This window comes from Delphinapterus leucas, chromosome 7 (genome assembly GCF_059928025.1).
Source record: "Delphinapterus leucas isolate spDelLeu-1000000601 "Yukka" chromosome 7, BTC_Dleu_Yukka2, whole genome shotgun sequence".
In the NCBI taxonomy this organism is placed as follows: Eukaryota; Metazoa; Chordata; class Mammalia; order Artiodactyla; family Monodontidae; genus Delphinapterus; species Delphinapterus leucas.
The window spans coordinates 13,953,192-13,970,505 of NC_143135.1; the positions used below are offsets into that span (position 1 = coordinate 13,953,192).

Here is a 17,314-nt window from a genome sequence, read left to right on the forward strand (position 1 = left end):
CCCAGGAGGTTAAGGCTGGCAGGGACCTTGGAGATTCCCTGGTCTACATCCCACCTCAGGCCTCAAGTGACAGATGAAGGGACTGCGATGCAGTAGGGTGACAGCTCTCATGTGGGTCCCACGCTCATCATTGTCATACCAACTCCTGGTTCCTGTGCCTTCCACTAGGGGGTCTCGGCCTCACTAGAGTGGAAAGTGTGGGCTCTGGGGTCTGGCGGCTGAGTTTGGAATGCAGCTCCATTGCTTCTGACGGTGCAATGTGGGGCAAGTTGCTTAGCCCCTTCCACCTCAGTTTCCTTCTCTGAGGCATGCGCACAGCTTCCAAGACCCTGGCTGCCACTGCCGTCATGCCTTCCCTTCCTGCTATGGCGAGGGCTGAGGAGTCGCAGAGCCAGTCCTAGAGGTGGTCCCCAAAGATCCTCCCCATTTGCAGCCAACCCTGAATCCTCAGGTCCCTGGTGGAGTAGGAGGGGCTGACCTTTCTCACTTTTGGTCCAGTACATTTTGATCAGGTGAGCTGAGTGGCCAGCAGGGGGCAGTGCCAGCCAAACCTTGACTCTAGGGATTCCAAGGTAACCCTCATGCTGTAGACTCAGGGTTAGGACCCCCTTAGCAGTAGTTCATGCTCCCATTTTACAGAGAAGGAAGCTGAGGAAAAAACAGGGAAGGCAACATGCCCAGAGCACAAATGAGAGCAGAGCTGGGACCCAGGCAGGGCGTCTCCCAGGAGCCAGGGGTCTGGGATGTCAACTTTGGATTTACAGCCAACTGCTCTTATCTATACATTCACGGGGGTGAGGGCTGGCATGAGGGTGTGGGTTAAAAATACTCATCTCATGAATATAAACAATTGAAATATGGCATCATTTTTATATTTCCATTTAGGTGTTTCTTCCTTTTTAAAAATCCGGACACTTTGAGAAAATTAAGTGGCCTGGGCTGTCTCCTTCCCTGAGACCCTGGACTGGGCCCCTGATGCCCAGCCCTGCCTGGGTCCCTGTCATTTTTCTTCTGCACACAGTGAGGGCCCCAGCTTATTCCGAGGGTGCTGTGGTTTGAGCCCGTTCTAGGATGGTGAAGGGATGGCTCAAGGGATGGGCAGGGGTCTGGTCTGGGAGTTCCGACTCTCAGTCCTGAGGGTCACATTGCTCCCTGTTCACAGAGACCCTGTGTGCACAGGGCTTTGGATTGCTCTTCCCACAGAGACCCATCATCCCTCCTCCCTCCCTCAGCCCCTACTAACAGTCCCCAGGCTCACCTGGTGGGGGATGGGCAGCCTGGTCAGGGGGCTGAGGCCCAGCAGCGGGGTGGTGGCCATGGCGGCAGCGGCAGCCATGGCTGAGGAGGCAGCCAGAGGGTCCATGGGCAGCTCCGGGCTCTGCTCCTGCTTCACCATGACCGAGCACAGTTTGTGTCCCAGCACCCACGCTCCGTGTTCCATATCTAGGGAAGGGGGCAGGACCCAGGCTCAGGGGACTCCTAGAGCAGAGGGCTCAGCCCCTCTCCTGGCCCCTTGGAGCTGCTCTGGACAGGACTGTGGAGAGATGCTAGGGTATATCGGGAGGCAGGCGGAAAAGGGCAGGGGGCGGCGCTTGTGAGGTAGGAGGGCCGAGTGGGCTGGGGTCAGAAGAGGTGAGGGCATCTTCTTCATTCAGCAGTTTACAGAGTGGGCTTGGACAACAGACTCCTCCTGACTGGCTGTGTGACTTTAGGTAAGTTGCTTAACGTCTCTGAGCCTTAGCTTCCTCATCTGTAAAAGTACCCGACAAGAAGTGAGTGTTCAGTAAGTGGCAGCTATTGTGAATACAATTATTGTTATTCAGTAAACATCTGCTGGGCACCGGGCTAGGTGCTGGGGATCTGGTGAGAGTCACGAGCAGTTTAGTGCCGTTAGAACACAAAGGGAAGGAGAAGATGGGGTCAGAGAGGCCAGCAGGGATGGCGTGGCCTTGGAGCTGCGACTTTGTCCTAAAGGTAACGGGGAGGTACTGAAGAGTTTTAAACATGCTCAGATTTGTAATGTTAAAAAAGAGCGTTCTGCCTGTGTGTGCAGACTGGCCCGGCAGAGGGAGGCAGGGAGACCCGCAGGAGGCTGTTGAAATTGTCCAGCGAGAGAAGGTGATGCACGTGCTAAGGCAGTGGCAGTGGGGATGGAGAGGAAGGAACATACTGGAGACAAATTTAGAAGGAAGAATCCACAGGACCTGGTGCCTGGGGGGGCATGTGGGGAGTGAGGGCTGATGCTCAGGTTTCCCAGGGCAGTTTCCACCTCGTGGGCCTCCTGGCCTCACCTGGGTCACAGGGCTGCTGGGCATCCCCCCTTTTCCTGATGGGTGCCACTTGGAGTCAGCCCTGCCCTTGTTGGCCCCAGCGCCTGGCTCTGGTGAGGCAGAGGTCTGAGGAGCCAGCATGGGTGGGCTAGAGGGGACTCTAGCCTTTGGAACCCACTGTGGGTGGGGAGAGGGGTCAGCAGCTGCCTGATCCCACCTCAGAGGCTAGGCCCCACCCTGCTGGGAGGCTGAGGGCCTCAGTTCTGGGCTGCAGGCTGCCCCTGGGCTCCAAGAACACCCACAATCTTCCCAAATTACAGGGCCAGCCCGCCGGCCTCCGGGAAGCTGCCCCCTGCAAAGGACCCACAGACAAACTGCTCTAAAAATAGACTTGGGGTGGTGAAGAATTGCCGGGCTGGGAGGCTGTCCACCCCACATGCTACCCTTCCCCAGGCTGGGGCCTGACACCCCATCGAGGTGACCTCCAGAGGCTGGGCTGAGGCCACGGCACACAGGGAAGTTGAGACCTCCACAGCCACAAGCCCTGGAGCCACTTAAAGCCCCAGAAGGTGTCCCTGCCCTCAAGCGGCTGGATGGGGGCTGGGTACAAAGTCCCGTCTCTGCCCCTGGGGAATCTCAAAGACCCTCAGAAGCAGCTCACACTTCTTGCACTGAGTCTAATTCTAAGCTCTTGCTGCATATGAATTTGTGTATTCCTCCCACCAACCCTGGCGGCGGGCACTGCTCTTCTGCCCATTTAATAGTTGAGAAGATTAAAATACTCACTCAAGACCATTGTTCTCCAAAGGGAAAGAGGAATAAGAGCCCTGTTCATGGTTCTAGACACGATAGTTTTAATAGGACTTTTATACACATAAGGAAATAGTCACTAATTATGTATATATATATATATATATATATATATATACACATATACACACATACACACACACACACACACACACACACACACACACATATATGAAATGTGCTGGGCACTGACTGAGCTGGGTACTTTTCATATACATATTTTTAATCCTGGCCAGAATTCTCAAGATACCTAGTATCTTCATTTTGTAATTGAGGAAACCGAGGTCCAGAGAGGTTAAGCAACTTGTTAAAGATCACACAGCAGCCGGTTGAGGCGCCGGGATGCACACCAAAGCCAGTACCCTTTAGCGCCCCTTAATGCCGGCAAGTGTGGTGGGTGGCATGGGTGTGAGGTTTAGAATCAGGGGGCCTGCTTGCTCCCAAGTCCCTGCTCTGCATTTACTGTGTGCGTAACCTAAATAACTCAGCTTTCCCGAAGTCTCATTTTCCTTATCAGACAAATGGGGAGTATGATAAAAGTGATTCTGACCTCACCTGTGAGTTGTGAGAGACAAATGAGATAATAACACGAAGGTACTTTGTGAACTGGAGAGTGCTATAGAAATGTTTATTGTTATTCCCATTTGTAGATGAAGAAACTGAGGCTTATCAAGGCTAAGACATATGTCCAAATATGATGGAGCCATGTGAGGAAATGCCCAAAGAGACCATTTCTAGGTGGGGCACAGTCTGGAGTTCTCAAATGTTGATCACCTGAGAGGAAAAACTTAAAGGGCCCTTTGCTTAAAAGGGAGGGAGGTGGGGGAGAGGAGAGCTTTAGAGAACCCTACCTTTGGCAATAAAAGCAGGGTGCAGGGGAGTTCCCTGGTGGCCTAGTGGTTAGGATTCCGGGCTTTCACTGCCGGGGCCCGGGTTCGATCCCTGGTCGGGGAACTGAGATCCTGAGATCCGTGTGATGTGGCGAAAAAAAATAGGGTGCAGGTGTTTCGCCCAGGTAACATCTCAGAGGACATCACAGGTGGTAAGGTTGTGAGGTGGTAAGGTTCTAGAGTCTTGGTGACTTGTCCACATTTATTGTTTAATCCTCCCCTCCCCCCCAGCTGTTCCATCTAAGGCTGGTTCCCAGACCTAAGCATGCATCAGAATCACCTGGAAGGCTGGATCCTCCCCACAGGGTTTCTGATCCAGCAGGTCTGGGTGGGACCTGATAATCTGCATTTCTAACAAGTTCCCAGGTGTTGCCCCTGGTCTGGGACCCACCCTTTGCACATCACTGACCTAAGTCAGCCAAAGACCCTCTTGAGAAATGCCCTTCTGGGTCTGACTTGCGGAAGAACAAAAAGGCGGGGGGGCTCCTCTGAGAGGCTTTTGTGGGAGCCCCCTCGGGTCTGGTGTCCTTCCTCTGGGTCTGGTGTGCCCCCTCTGGGTCTGGTGTCCCTCCTCGGGTCTGGTACCCTGGGCCCTGCCACCCCTTCTTACCTTGGGTGGTATCCTCCATCTTGATGGGCACAATGGGGCTCTGAGGTGCCGAGTCACCGCTCAGGGAGTAGCTGTGCTCGGCCTGGATGCCCGGTGTGGGGGAGTCCAGTTCCATGTCCAGTAGAGGGCTCTTCTCGTCCAGCACGGGGTCATCAAAGAAACTGCTGAACAGGTCGTTGGAGAAGTCCTCCATGTTCTCTGCAAAGTGGTCCAGGTGCTCAGGGAAGTGCTAGCAAAGGGGGAGGGGAGAGGAGGGAGTCAGCTCACCCTGGAAAGGGGGCGCAGATGCTGCTCTGGTGGTGCCACCAGCCCTGCCACCACCACTGTCCCCACAACCTCCCCATTACTCTTCCCTCCATCATTAATACCACCACCACCAACACCAACTTCTCCCCAGCCCACGTCATCATACCAACTATTATCATTTCTATCACTCCTGTCACCCCATCATCACATTACTGCCACCACCACCTCCACCACCGTCTCTAGCCTCTCCGTCAGTATCCTCAAGGGTGAGTCCTGGATGGTGTGAAAGAATCCAGGTGATAGGGCACAGGGCTTTAGTGCTGGCTCTGTGACCTTGGTCAAATCACTTAGATTGCCCAAGTCTGTTTCTCAGTCCACCCTACTTCCTTCATGGGAGGACTAAGTACTAAAGAATAAGTGTATCTATGCCAGCAAGTTTGCATTCCAAAGGCAATATCAGTGACTTTTGTAGTCTCTTTTGCTGGAATGCAAGGTGGTGAGATTATTGAGGACGCTGCCCCCCTCATTAGTACAGTCCCCATTTGTCCACATGCCTCCAGTGTCTCCCTTTTCCCAGCCATTCTTTATACCAAGAGATTAGGCTCCAGAGCCATATCATTTGGATTTGAATCCTGGCCCTGATGCTCCTAGCTATGACTCAGTGCCGTTCAAACTGTGGGTGGTGACTCATTAATGGGTTGTGAAATCAATTTAGTAGGTCACGACCAGAATTTAAGAAAACAGAACAAAATAGAGTAGAAAAATATCAGAGTGCACATAGGGAAGTTAAATACTTGGTAGATTTTTTTAATCTCAGTTTTGTATGTGTGTGTGTGTGTGTGTGTGTGTGTGTGTGTGTTCTTGGGAAGGATGTCAAATATATTTCTTAGAAACAAAATAGTCTGAAAAATATTGGTCTCCACGATCCTGGGAAAGTTGATTAATATCTCTATGTTTCATTTCCTCCTTTGTACAGTGGGGATGATAATAGTTCCTATCTGCTAGGGTTATTGTGAAGATTAAACAAGCTAATGCATGTCAAGCACTTAGAATAGTCCCTGGTACATAGTAGCTACTCAACAAACCTCTTATTAGTAAAGCATCCAGTGGCTGGCACATAGGAGGTGTTTGTTTTTTCTCTCTAAAGAATTATAAATATGTAAGGAAATGTTGTTCGTTCTTTTTTTTTTCTGGCCGCGCCACACAGCATGTGGGATCTTAGTTCCCTGACCAGGGATTGAACCTGAGCCCCCTGCAGTGGAAGCACAGAGTCTTAACCACTGAACCGCCAGGGGAGCTCCCTGTTCATTCATTTTTTACTGACTGAATGAATTTGCTGGGGCTTTGCTTCTGGCCCTGGGGTCCCACCTGGAGAGTGGGTAAGGACTGACTTCTGGAGTCCGGAGTTGTTGGCTTTCTGGCCTGGAATACTTGGAGCCTGTCCTAGTCTGGAAGGGATGAGCAGAAAAGCCCTCTGTCTGAGAATAAGATTCAGAGCCACATGAGCATCTGTGTGTGGGGGGCAGGGGATGAGCCCAAGCTCTGCAGATAAGCTTGCTTTTGACTCCTAGCTCACTCCTTGCTAAGTTTACTTCACTTCTCTGGGTCTCAGTTTCCTCATCTGTAAGGGGGAAATAATAGTTCCTACCTCACAGTGTTGTAATGAGGATCAAATATTTGTTAGGTGCTTAATGCTACCCTCCTAGGATTATGAGGATAAAATGAGGAAATACATATAACACATGTATACAAATAACATACGTATATATCTGTACAGCAAACACATGTAACACTGAGAACAGGGCCTGGAACGCAGTGAGTGCTCAACAACTGTTAGCCATTGTTATTATCAAAAGCCTAACTCTGGGCCTGAGGTGAACGGAGCCTGGAGCCAATGCAGGGAGGTGGCTTGGTCCTTCCCCCAAACAAAGCATGGATCAGAGAATCCATGATAAAATGAGTTCAGAAACCCATCGTCTTAAGTACTCTCTCCTCTCCCCAGCTTGTCAGAACTTACCATCCCTATCCTACACTTTTCTTGTGGTTTTAACTTTCTGAAGTGCTTTCATACACATTGTCTTATCTAATCCTTACAATTACCCAAGGAGACAAGGAAGTTGCATATCTATATTTGACAGGTAGGGAAACCGAGGCTCAGGGAGCCAAGGAAAGCAGGGAAGCATCCACAACCACAGTCACACCCCAGTCCTCCTCCAATGGCAGCAGACGTTCCCCTCATCGGGAATTGCCTGCCTGTCAGACTATGAACTCCCTGAGGTAGTAGGGTCTGGACTTATTTACCTGCTGGGTCCCATCCCCTGGCCCAGGATGGACACTCAACAGCTATTGGTGGAGGGACAGCGCCTTGTACCCCAGAGGGCAACGCCATCAGTATGTCATTCGTCCCATCAGTGCCTGGGGTGAGGCAGTACCAGGAAGTCAGAGGCTGAACAAGACTCCAAGACTGTGATCTCAGCCAAAGGCCATTTACAGTGTGCAATGCCCCCCAGCCACCTAGCCAGCCACAGTCTGGACTGTGCTAGCTACACCCTCAGCACAGTCTGGGTCAACCCACCTGGGGGCGCCCTCTCTCCCCCTCTGTCTCTCTCTCTCTCAGGGTCTCTGAAAGGCCTGGTGTGAGGCCCAGCGGGAGGGGGTTGTGAAGAGCCTAGTGAGTCAGCTGCTAAGGTATTTCTGTAGCAGCTGCTTCTCAGGCGATAAGCGTTTGCCAAGCCCTTTCCCCGGGCCTGGGGGAGGAGAGAAGCTTCCTCCAGTCTGGGCCGGGGTCCCTAAAGGATTCCAGGCAGATGAGCCAGGTCCTCCTCAGAGACCCCTTTTGGGGTGCCCGCAGGCACCTGCTGAGGGAGATCAGTTGGTCCCTGCTTTGTGAGCAGTCCCACCCCACCTGCTGGAGACAGCAGCAAAGGCCCAGCAGGACAGAGCTTCCAGAGGGTGGGAGCCAAGTGGAAGGGGAGGGCGGCCAAGGGGCAGGCGGATTGGGGGTGGGGGACACTCAGAGAACCCAGTCCTCCTTGCTCAGGGCTTCCCTGTGTGCTGGGTGGACCTCTGGGGGCAACGGTGGGATGTCCCATCATCCCCAGGCCCACCTCCTGCTCATGCGAGCATGCCAGAGGGCCTCCCTTTAGAGAGCTTTGAGCCCTATTTCTATCTGGTGTCTGGCCTCTCAGAGCAGCCCAGTTATGGCTGGTTGATACCATCAATTTAGAGGCAGAAGGGGCCTGAGAAAGCCCATGGTCCACGCCCCCTCTCCCCACTTGCTAATTAGGAAACAAGTCCAGAGAGGGACCTACCAGGGTCACACAGTGAATTGGTGATGCTGAGGGAGAGGTTATCCGCAAAGGAATGTGGAGCAACTTCTCCTTCGTGTCCTCTCTTCTTCCTCTGTACCCACCCTCCCCCCAGCCCTGGAAAGCCCCCTCTGGAGATCTCAGGCCTCCTCAGCTTGAGCAAGGCCCCTTGTCCCTTCTCCCACGCCCCCAAAACCACACCCAGCTCTTTCTCCAGTTCACACACAAAAAGTTCAGGTTTCAGACTACCTGATGGAAAACGATTCGGGCAGCGAGTCAACGTTCTGAGGGGGATGGGGTTCTACTGGGGGTGAGCGTCCTACCGGGGGTGCCTTTCCAAGCAACTGGGGTGGGAAGCCAGAGAAGGAAATATTATGATTTGTTTCCCTCCTTGTTGAAGACTTTTTCCAACAGTCTTGCCAATGTAAGCTCCTTCCCGGCTGCCACGCGCAGCCGGCGCCGTCTCCCCTCTCTTGGAGGACAGGTCCCGAGCTCTCGGGCTCTCAGCCCCGCGCACCCCTCCCCCTCCGCAGCATCTCCTCCCGGAGCCGGGTCTCAGTCGCCGACCCTTTAAGTTTAAAGGAGAGTGTCCAGTCGGCCCCGCGTGCCCAAGAGAGGTTAACGCCTGCGCGCGGGGGTCCGCCCCGCGCCGGAACCCAGCATGCTCATTGGTCGGATCTGCAGAGGTCGTGGCCAATGGGAGGAGGCTGCGAGACACCCGCCGCTGGAGCCGCGGGGAGGGGGAGGGAGGAGGGCACTGCTCGCGCCGGGGAGGGCTCGCGGCCTCCGCCGAAGGCGCGAGCTGCGCAAGGTTAGAGTGTGTTTGTCTTGTGTCCCTTTCTGCACCTGAGGCAGAGGCAGAAATGGCCCCTTTGAGCTTTCAGGTGCGTCTGGCAGTTCTGTGGTGCCCTAAGACCCTTATCAGCTGCGTGGCCTCGACCCTGCACCGGGAGCCCGAGGAAGTGAAGACAGAGGGGAGGCCAGGCCCCAATTCTTAAATTCCTTCGCGGCTCTTCCAGCTCAGCGACTTCCTTCCCTCCTCGAATAATCCTACCTTGGGCGCACTGATGGGGCAACGGGAGTCTCTGTCCCAGGTAGGGGGAGGTGGGACACTCCAGGGCGGTAATAGCGCCGTCTGAGGCTCCTCTCAGTTCCCTCCCCTAATTCCTCCCTGGGGGTCGATGCAGAGAGAAGGAAAAGCTCTGGGGGCGCGGCTGTCACCTGAGGGTGTGTGTGGGAAAGAGGCTCCCCCACCTGCCGCAGCCTGAGAGCGCCCCCTTCTCTCTGGTCCCTACCCCTCGGCGCCTGCACCCCCATCCCGGGCCCCTCCCCCTCCCCCGGTCCAGGCTGATTCAGTCTGTGTTTGGGGGAAGGAGGGAGGAGGCCGGAGTGGGTCCAGGCTGAGCTGTGGGATAAGGAGTGGGGGGAATGCCGAGCCCGGACATTCCTTCCGAGAGAGTGAGCTCTGGGGAGCGATGGGAGGAGAGTCCTCTCACATTTCCCCTTCCCCTCCCCCTCAGGTTAGCCCCCCCCTCCACCTCCTCCACTGACCCATACATTCCGGGACGGTTACTTGCCTCGTGGTCACTAGAAAATTGCCCCCATTTCTAGCTGAAGGGCAACCAGCCTGAGTCACTGTTGTGCCCTGTGTGTGGCGGTGAGGGGTGGGGGGTAGGGTCGAGAGAGAGCAGGGAGGGGCTTGGGGAAGGGAGGCGGGCCCCTGGGTACCCAGTGGTCCTCCTAGTCCTGAAGCATCACCATCCAGTCATTTGGGGATAGGGGGAGATCCAGGCATCTTCCCAGAGCTAGACTGGAAGGCTGTCCTATGAAGGAAAAAAGGCCCTAGACTCAGACTCAGGAGGCCCCCGTTCAAGATCCATCTGTGCTGTGAGACCTGGGCAGGGGCAAGTGGTGTCTCCTCTCTAGGCCTGTTTCCCCATCCATTCCCCAACATAGTCTGTGTTCCTACTGAGGCAGGGGTGGCAGGCATAGGGTGAAGTGGACTAGTCGTCAGAAAGTGGCCTCTTTTCCTCTGCTCTGGCATCTCTGGGGACTGTGAAGGGACAGAGCCAGTTTTCCTCATCCCTGGAGCCAGCCCCTCCCTGAGCCTTCCTGGCAGGGCACAGGGGTGAAGGGAAGCACATTGTTCCAGCCTCCAGCCTTACTCTCACCCCCATCCCCACAGGCCCGGGGAAGGCGGCTGCTGAGGTTTCATATTTTCCCCCTACCGCACTCTTCACCACAGAGCCCAAGTCCAAATAAGCAGAAATGCTTCCCTCTGTGTGTGTGTGTGTGTGTGTGTGTGTGTGCGCGCGCGCGCGCGCATATGTGCACATGCTACACAGACGTGGGCTGTGAGGTTCTTTCTTACACAGGGAAACACCATCTTCCTGACACCACACAACATAAGATCCCCACATTTAGACACATTCAGACTGTTCCCTATACAGCCTGGCACAGATACTAATGCACATACACACTCTCTGGGCTCACATAGGCTGACACTGGCAGGCACTGACACAGACCCAACAAGGAAACACTCCTCAGATGTGATCAGACAGACACAGACTCCCATGTGCGCACATACACACACATACGTGCAGTTACCCGAGACAGTCACGGTCACAGACGTGGGCATGCACACTCTCACACAAACACACACAACATCTCACAACACCACAGCGCTGAATGCTGACTGTGCCAAGCCACATGCCTGAGTCATGTGACCCCCAGCGAGGGAGCGTTGGGAGTCCCGGGCTTGCCTGGGGCTGGGACGGTGAGGGCTGGGACTGGAGGAAGAGGTACCATGGGGACTGAGCTTTCCCGTGCCTGTGCGCTGGAGAAAAGAAGTGGGAGAGGAAAGGGCAGGCTGGTGCCCACCACAGGCTGCCGCTGTGCAGAGCAGGGTCCACGGTCTCTGCAGCCCCCAGCCCTGTTAGTCTGGCTCTCCAGTTCCCCCTCCTGACACTGTGGTAGCCCTTCCCTGGCCAGACCACAGGTCCCTCAGGAAAGTGAAGAGCTGGCCTACAAGTTCCCAGCCAGCCCCTGGCATCTTCTGACCGGGCGGCCCATGTGCTGTGGCGCAGCCTTGGGGTGGGTGCCAGGTACTGTCTGGGCAGAAGGAAGCGATGGCCGCTAGTGCCGCCGCCCAGGGCTGGGATTAGCTGTGACTGGCACCACTGAGGGCACAGCAGCCCAGGGTCTGGCTGCTGGAGATGTTGGTCCCTAGGCAGCAGCCGGAGGATCCCTGTGGGACAGCTCAGGACACTGGAGACTAAGTACCAGGGCTGGCGCTGGGGGCCTGTGGAGAATAAGGGCATCTAGTCCCATCCACTTATTCATCACTCGTGCATTTGTTCAGTGTTTACTGAGGACCTACTGTGTGCCCAACCCTGTGGATACAGAGATGAACAAAGCCCAGTTCCTGCTCCCAGAGGGCTTCCTGACTAGTGGTGTGACCACCCATTTATGAAGGTAGGTGCAAGGCTTGAACTCTGATCTGTCTCCAGAACATTCTCCACCTTGGGATCTTCTAACATAAATATGACCATGTGACTCCCCTGCTCACTATCCACTAATGACTTCCGCTGTCCTTAGGCTAGTTTCCAACTTCCTTAGTATAGCTTGAAATGATCCAGCCATGTCACCTCTGTGTCTCGCTGTGTCCAATTCTCATCTGTGTCTCCAAAGCCTAGCACTGGTCCCAGCACATGGTAGGTGCTCAGCTCTTTGCTGAGTGACTGAGTGACTGAGTGGGCGAATGAAGGAATGTGCCAGTGAGCAAATGGACTGAGGCCTTTCCTTCTGCAGCTGAGCCTCCAGGAGTGACTGCCCTGAGTTCCGCTCTGCTGCCAGCCTGCTTCTGCCCCAGGCAGTTTCCATGCGCCTGGACGCCTTCCCTCGGCTCCTCCCTGGTGGGGCCCGTTGCACCCATTCTCTGGGTTGTTCTTTCCCAAGGCCTTTTTGCTCTTAAGCCCCAGCCAGACCAGGTACCTGGGGACCACAGCCCCCAACTCAGCTCTGGAGGAGCTGTCCCCAGGGTTAGGCCAGGTCCCAGAGGATAAACGGAGCCCAGTGGCCAACCGGCCGAGCTGCTCTTCCGGCCCCTGGCCAGCTGGAAGGCCCTCTTGGGCTGGAGCCTGCCGCCAGGCTCTGGCTGGAATTCCCTTGGCCTCTTCCCTCTCCTCTGTGCACTCAGCATTCGGCCTCTGGCTTCCTCAGCGGTCCCGGGCCTGTCTGAGTTGTCCTCAGGTTTTATTTTTGGAAGAAGCTGCATTCTCTCTCCTTATTTACTCCCTTCCTTCAGGGAAGGTGTGGGACCCCTGGGCTCGGCTGGGGATCAGGCTGTGACTCCAGTCCCTGGGGTTTGGACATCCCTGGGGCTCCAAGGAGGGGACCTCCAAAGATTCCTGACCGATCTGATGCTTCAAAGCCATCTGACTCTGCCCTCCTTCCCCCACCCAGTGTGTGACTAATGCCTGCCCCTGCCCTTCTTGAAGAGCCCCACGATAGCCAAAAGAAATCATTACAATTTTAGAGCTGAAAGGAATTCTGGCATCATTAGGTCCATCCCCATTTACTTGTAGAAGCAATGTAGTTCAATGGTTATAAGCAAGAGAGGCAGACAGATCCAGTTCTAATCCTGGCTCTGCGGCCTACTGTGTAGCCTTGGGCAAGTTACTTAACCTTTCTGAGCCTCTGTCTCAGCTATGAAATAGGGGTACTTATATCTACGCCACCTGTGAAGTTGCTGTGAGGGTTAAATGAGACAACATTTGTAAAGTGCTCTGTACAATGCAAGACACATAGAAGGCTCTTTTCAAATGTAGCTATTATTATTATTATTATCATTATTATTACAGAGAGGAAAACTGAGAGCCAAGGGAAGGAATGGACTTGCCCAGGATCACACAGCTCAAGGTAAGCAGCCATTCCCAGAGTCTTTCCTCTGTCTCCATCTCCCTTCCAAGGAGAAGGGAGGGGGCAGGCACCAGCCCAAAGGAGGAATCGCCTTGAGTCAGTCGCATGGGCAAACCCCTGGGTCTTCCATGGCTGCCTCCTGCATCAGGCCCGGGCCCTCCTCTGACTCAGGCATTTCCTCCACTGCCCTAGGGGCTTCTTGCTTACTGGGGGTGAGAGGTCCAGGGAGGAGACCCCAGGCTGAGGGTCCACCTCAGCCCCAAGGTGGACCCCAGGCCAGCGGGACTATGAGAGGAGGGGGAAATGCTGGGTCCTGACATCACGGAGCAGAGAAGCTGGAGCCACAGCCATGCAGGCCAGCTGGGGCCCTTCCAGCACGTCCAGATGTCTCAGGAATGTGCTGAGCTGGGAACCACCTCACTCCTTCCCTCACCACCCCCAAGCCCTCATCCCCTCATATGCTTGCTCAAGTTCTGCCTCTGCCCCGCCTCCTACCCTTCCTCTTTCATCTCTCCCTGGGAGAGCCTCGTGTCCACTGTCCCTCTGGTTCCTTGCCACAGTCCAGCTGCCTCTCAGACCTCTGAAGGGGTCACCAGAGGCAAGAGCCCTTCCCCTTCTGCAGACCCCCTGGTCTGACTGTGAAGGGGGCGGGGGCGGGGAGATGGAAGCCTGAGCTAACTGGGAGGGGAAAGTTCGGAGCAGACAGTGCCTGCCAGATCGCAAATGTGGAACTGGTTTGCAGCCCTGGGAGAGAAAGGGGTGAAGGCTTTGGGGTGGTAGAGGGCAGGGTTGGGCCTCTTCTCCGGGAGGATGATGAAAGGGGCTTTGGGTATCTTGTCCCAGTTGATGGGTGGGAGGGCCAAGGAGAGGAGGTGCCAAGCTGGGCTGGGCTCAGAAGGAGGGCTCAGATCCTTCTAGGCCGCTGGGATCAATGGGGACGTGCTTTGCCTGATAGTGGAGGGTCCTGAGAGGGTGAGGGAACCCCATTAGGGTCTTGGGGTTGGGCCAGGAGGCACGACATGGCTCAGACTGGAGCTCTCAGCCCCAAAGAGGGACAGCTTGTGTCTCCGCAAGGGTGGAGTTGCCTTGGGCCTCCCCAGGCCAGCCTGGCCCCAAGTGCTGGGGATGAGAGAGCCAGAAGGGAACTGGTGCTCCTGGCCAGTGTGAGAGTGACATCAGGGCAGGGGGTAGAAATCAGAGGAGAGAAGGGACCTGGGGTCAGTTGCTGCCTCGGCCTGCTCTGGGCACAGAGAGGAGCCCACAATGCTGTCTTGGGGGAGAGGCCCTGATCATCCAGACAGGCTGACAGCTGGGACGCCCTAATGGACTCTAGACCTCCTAGCACTGACACGGTTCAGGGGAGCAGGGACCACTGCCCTGTCCAGCTCAGAACTATCATTGAGAACTATCACTGGCTCCCTTCTGCCTGCTGAAAAAACTCTCAGCTCCTAAGCACAGCATTCAAGTTTTGTCACAAATTGATCTCAACTTTCCACTATAGTTGGAACCCCTCATCTTTCCTTTCCCTCCAGCCTCATTGGATGACTGCTCCCAGTTCCTTAAACCTGCTGTAAGCTCCATGGCTGCAGGGCCTTTGCTGGTACCATTCCCTGTGCCTGGAAGGCCTTTGCCTTTTATCTCCTCATTCTAACTCCTATCAGCCTTTAAGGCCCAACTCAGTGCTGCTTCCGCCAGGAAGGCTTCCTTGATCACCCAGCTGGAGGAGTCCTCTCCATCTTATACCACTGTAGCATTCATCGGCCACTGGTTAATATCATGCCTTGAACTCTGATTATCTACAATGGGACCCATCTCTCCTTCTAAACTTTAACCACCTTGAGGGTAGGATATAGGATGGATTTCATCCTTGAACCATCTGCAGGGCTTCACACAGGGACTGGCATACAGTATACCTAATAACAATAATAGCTAATATTTATATGCCAGGCACTGTTCTAGTTCCTTCCATGCAGTACCTGATTTAAGTTTCAGAAGATCAGGTAGGTACTATTAGTACTGCCATTGAATGGTTAAGGAAACTGAGGCACAGAGAAGTTAAGTAGCTTACCCATTTTATTCAGTTAGCAAGTGGCTGAGCCAGGATTTGAACCCAAGCTCTGATTGCAGAGCTTGTGCTCTTAAGCACACATGACAACACTGGATGTTGAAGGAATAATGATCGATTTCCTGCTGTCCCATCCCAGCACCTAGGGCCAGATACAAAATATGGGCCCCCATTCCAGGCACTGGGTCCTCACATGGGGCCCCAGATTTGCTCATCCCTGGCCATCCCTCTCCTGATGCCCAGAAAGACATAGCCCTGAGAAGAGGCCTGGGGTCTTTTGCCTTTACCCAAAGAAAATAGCCTTTCAGCTCCAGAGAGGTCCAACAGGTAGGCAAACAAAATCCCTATGGTTAGGGGTCAACAAAGGCATGAAGATGGGACATTCCTCCAAGGGCAGTCCAATGCTGAGGACCGTCCTTTTGGGCAGGGACAGCAACAATCAGAATGAAAACAGCAGCAACAACTACTGTTTATAGAGGGCTTGCCGTGTGCCATGCACTGTGCTAGGCTCTTTGCAAGAGTTGTCTAACTGAGTCCTTGTAAGAACCCTGTGTGCTACAGTCATCCTTACTTAATGGATGAGGAAAATAAGCTCAGAGAGGTTAAGGCACCTGTCCAAGCTCACACAGATGACAAATGGTGAGAGCCAGAATTTGCTCCCAGGTCTGGGCAGGGCTAAAACCAACCACTAATGGTCACCCCACGCCACCTCAGGTATGGCTTGGCTCCCCAGCGCTTGTCGGGGTATCTGCCTTCTGACCTGTGGACTTGCGGTCTGGTCAGGTGGTGTCTGGGAATAGACACCAGGTCTCAGGAGAATTTCTGTTCAGAATCTGCCCAGAGTGGAATGGATTTAGAGTCTACAGCTCAACTTTTCCCCAAGCTCATGCAACTTTGAGAGCCCAGGATATTGAGAGCTGGGTCGATTTCTTTAGCTGGGTAGTGAGTACCCAGGTATCCATTTTATTACACTTTGTAATTCATATACATGCATTATATATATTCTCTTATGTGCATGATATATTTCATAATAGAAAAGGCCACCATAACTAGGAGATTGGGATTAACATATACACACTACTATATATAAAACAGATAACTAATAAGGACATGCTGTATAGCACAGGGAACTCTACTCAATATTCTGTAATAACCTATATGGGAAAAGAATCTGAAAAAGAATGGAGATATATATATATATATATATATATATATAACTGATTCACTTTGTTGTACACCTGAAACTAGCACAACATTGTAAATCAACTGTACTCCAATAAAAAAAAGAAAAAAGAAAAGGCCATCATGATAGAGTGAAAGGTAGATGTAGGATTTAGGTTAAGATTCACTACTTGATAAATAAAATCCACCTAAAAAAAGAAAAGTACCATCAAAGCTGAAGTGTGGGAGTGTCCTTTCTCCCATTACCCATCCACCCACTCGTTCATCCATCCATCACCGCTTCTCACTCCTTCCTTCCATCTATTCAATAAATAAACATTTCCTGAGCACCCAGTCACTATAGCTATAACTAGTGAATAGATAAAAACAATTGCCTGACACTCCCTGCCCTCAAAGAACTCTCAGTCTAGTTTAGCAATGAGGAAACCAAGGGGAAGTGATTTGCCTAAGGTCACACAGAGAGTTAGGGAGATGAGGTGTGAGGAGAGGTGAGAACATTCTAGGCAGCAGGGAACACATGGGAAAAGGCTTGGGCCTGTCTGCCTCCACAGCAAGTCCCCTCAATTGCTGCTTTCAAACTGCCTCCTGGCTCTCCGTGAGGGCCTGAAGAGCCTGCCTTACTCCACTGCTGCTTTCATTTTTGTTATTCTTTTGGAAGAAGAAGAGGGGGACAGCTGCTGCTGTCCAGCTGTTCTGTCAGACCACACAGCCCAGCCCAGATGTGTCAGCCTCTCTGTGATGGGTGAAATGGCTCCTGGGCCAAGGGCCAAGGAAGCCGCAGTGAGCGCTCTGTCCCGGGAGAGTTGGGAGAAGAGGCACCTTCAGCCCGGCAGCAGAGAAGCCCAATATTCCTCCAGCTGTCAAGTTGGCCTCGCTCATGATGTGGTATGTCCAGTTCATAAGGATCAGGATTTTGACATTCCAAGGAAATCACCCTTGATCTATTTTCTCTGATGGTCAGAGTTCTGGGCTGTTTCTTGCCCCTCCCAGCTTCCCCAGAACCAGACATCCTC

General features: G+C 53.6%; 1 protein-coding gene and 1 pseudogene across 1 annotated transcript in view; one reads left to right on the forward strand and one right to left on the reverse strand.

Moving 5' to 3' along the window:
- CREB3L1 (cAMP responsive element binding protein 3 like 1) overlaps positions 1-17,314 on the reverse strand; it is a 35,508-nt gene that overhangs the window by 11,162 nt on the left and 7,032 nt on the right. Inside the window, exons 2-3 of the mRNA XM_022592137.3 lie at positions 4,581-4,809; positions 1,259-1,443 (exon numbers count right to left, since the gene is read on the reverse strand). Coding sequence (XP_022447845.1) covers positions 1,259-1,443; positions 4,581-4,809 — 414 coding nt within the window. The remainder of the gene's footprint in view (positions 1-1,258; positions 1,444-4,580; positions 4,810-17,314) is intronic.
- On the forward strand, positions 7,634-9,659 carry LOC149748695 (uncharacterized; annotated as a pseudogene).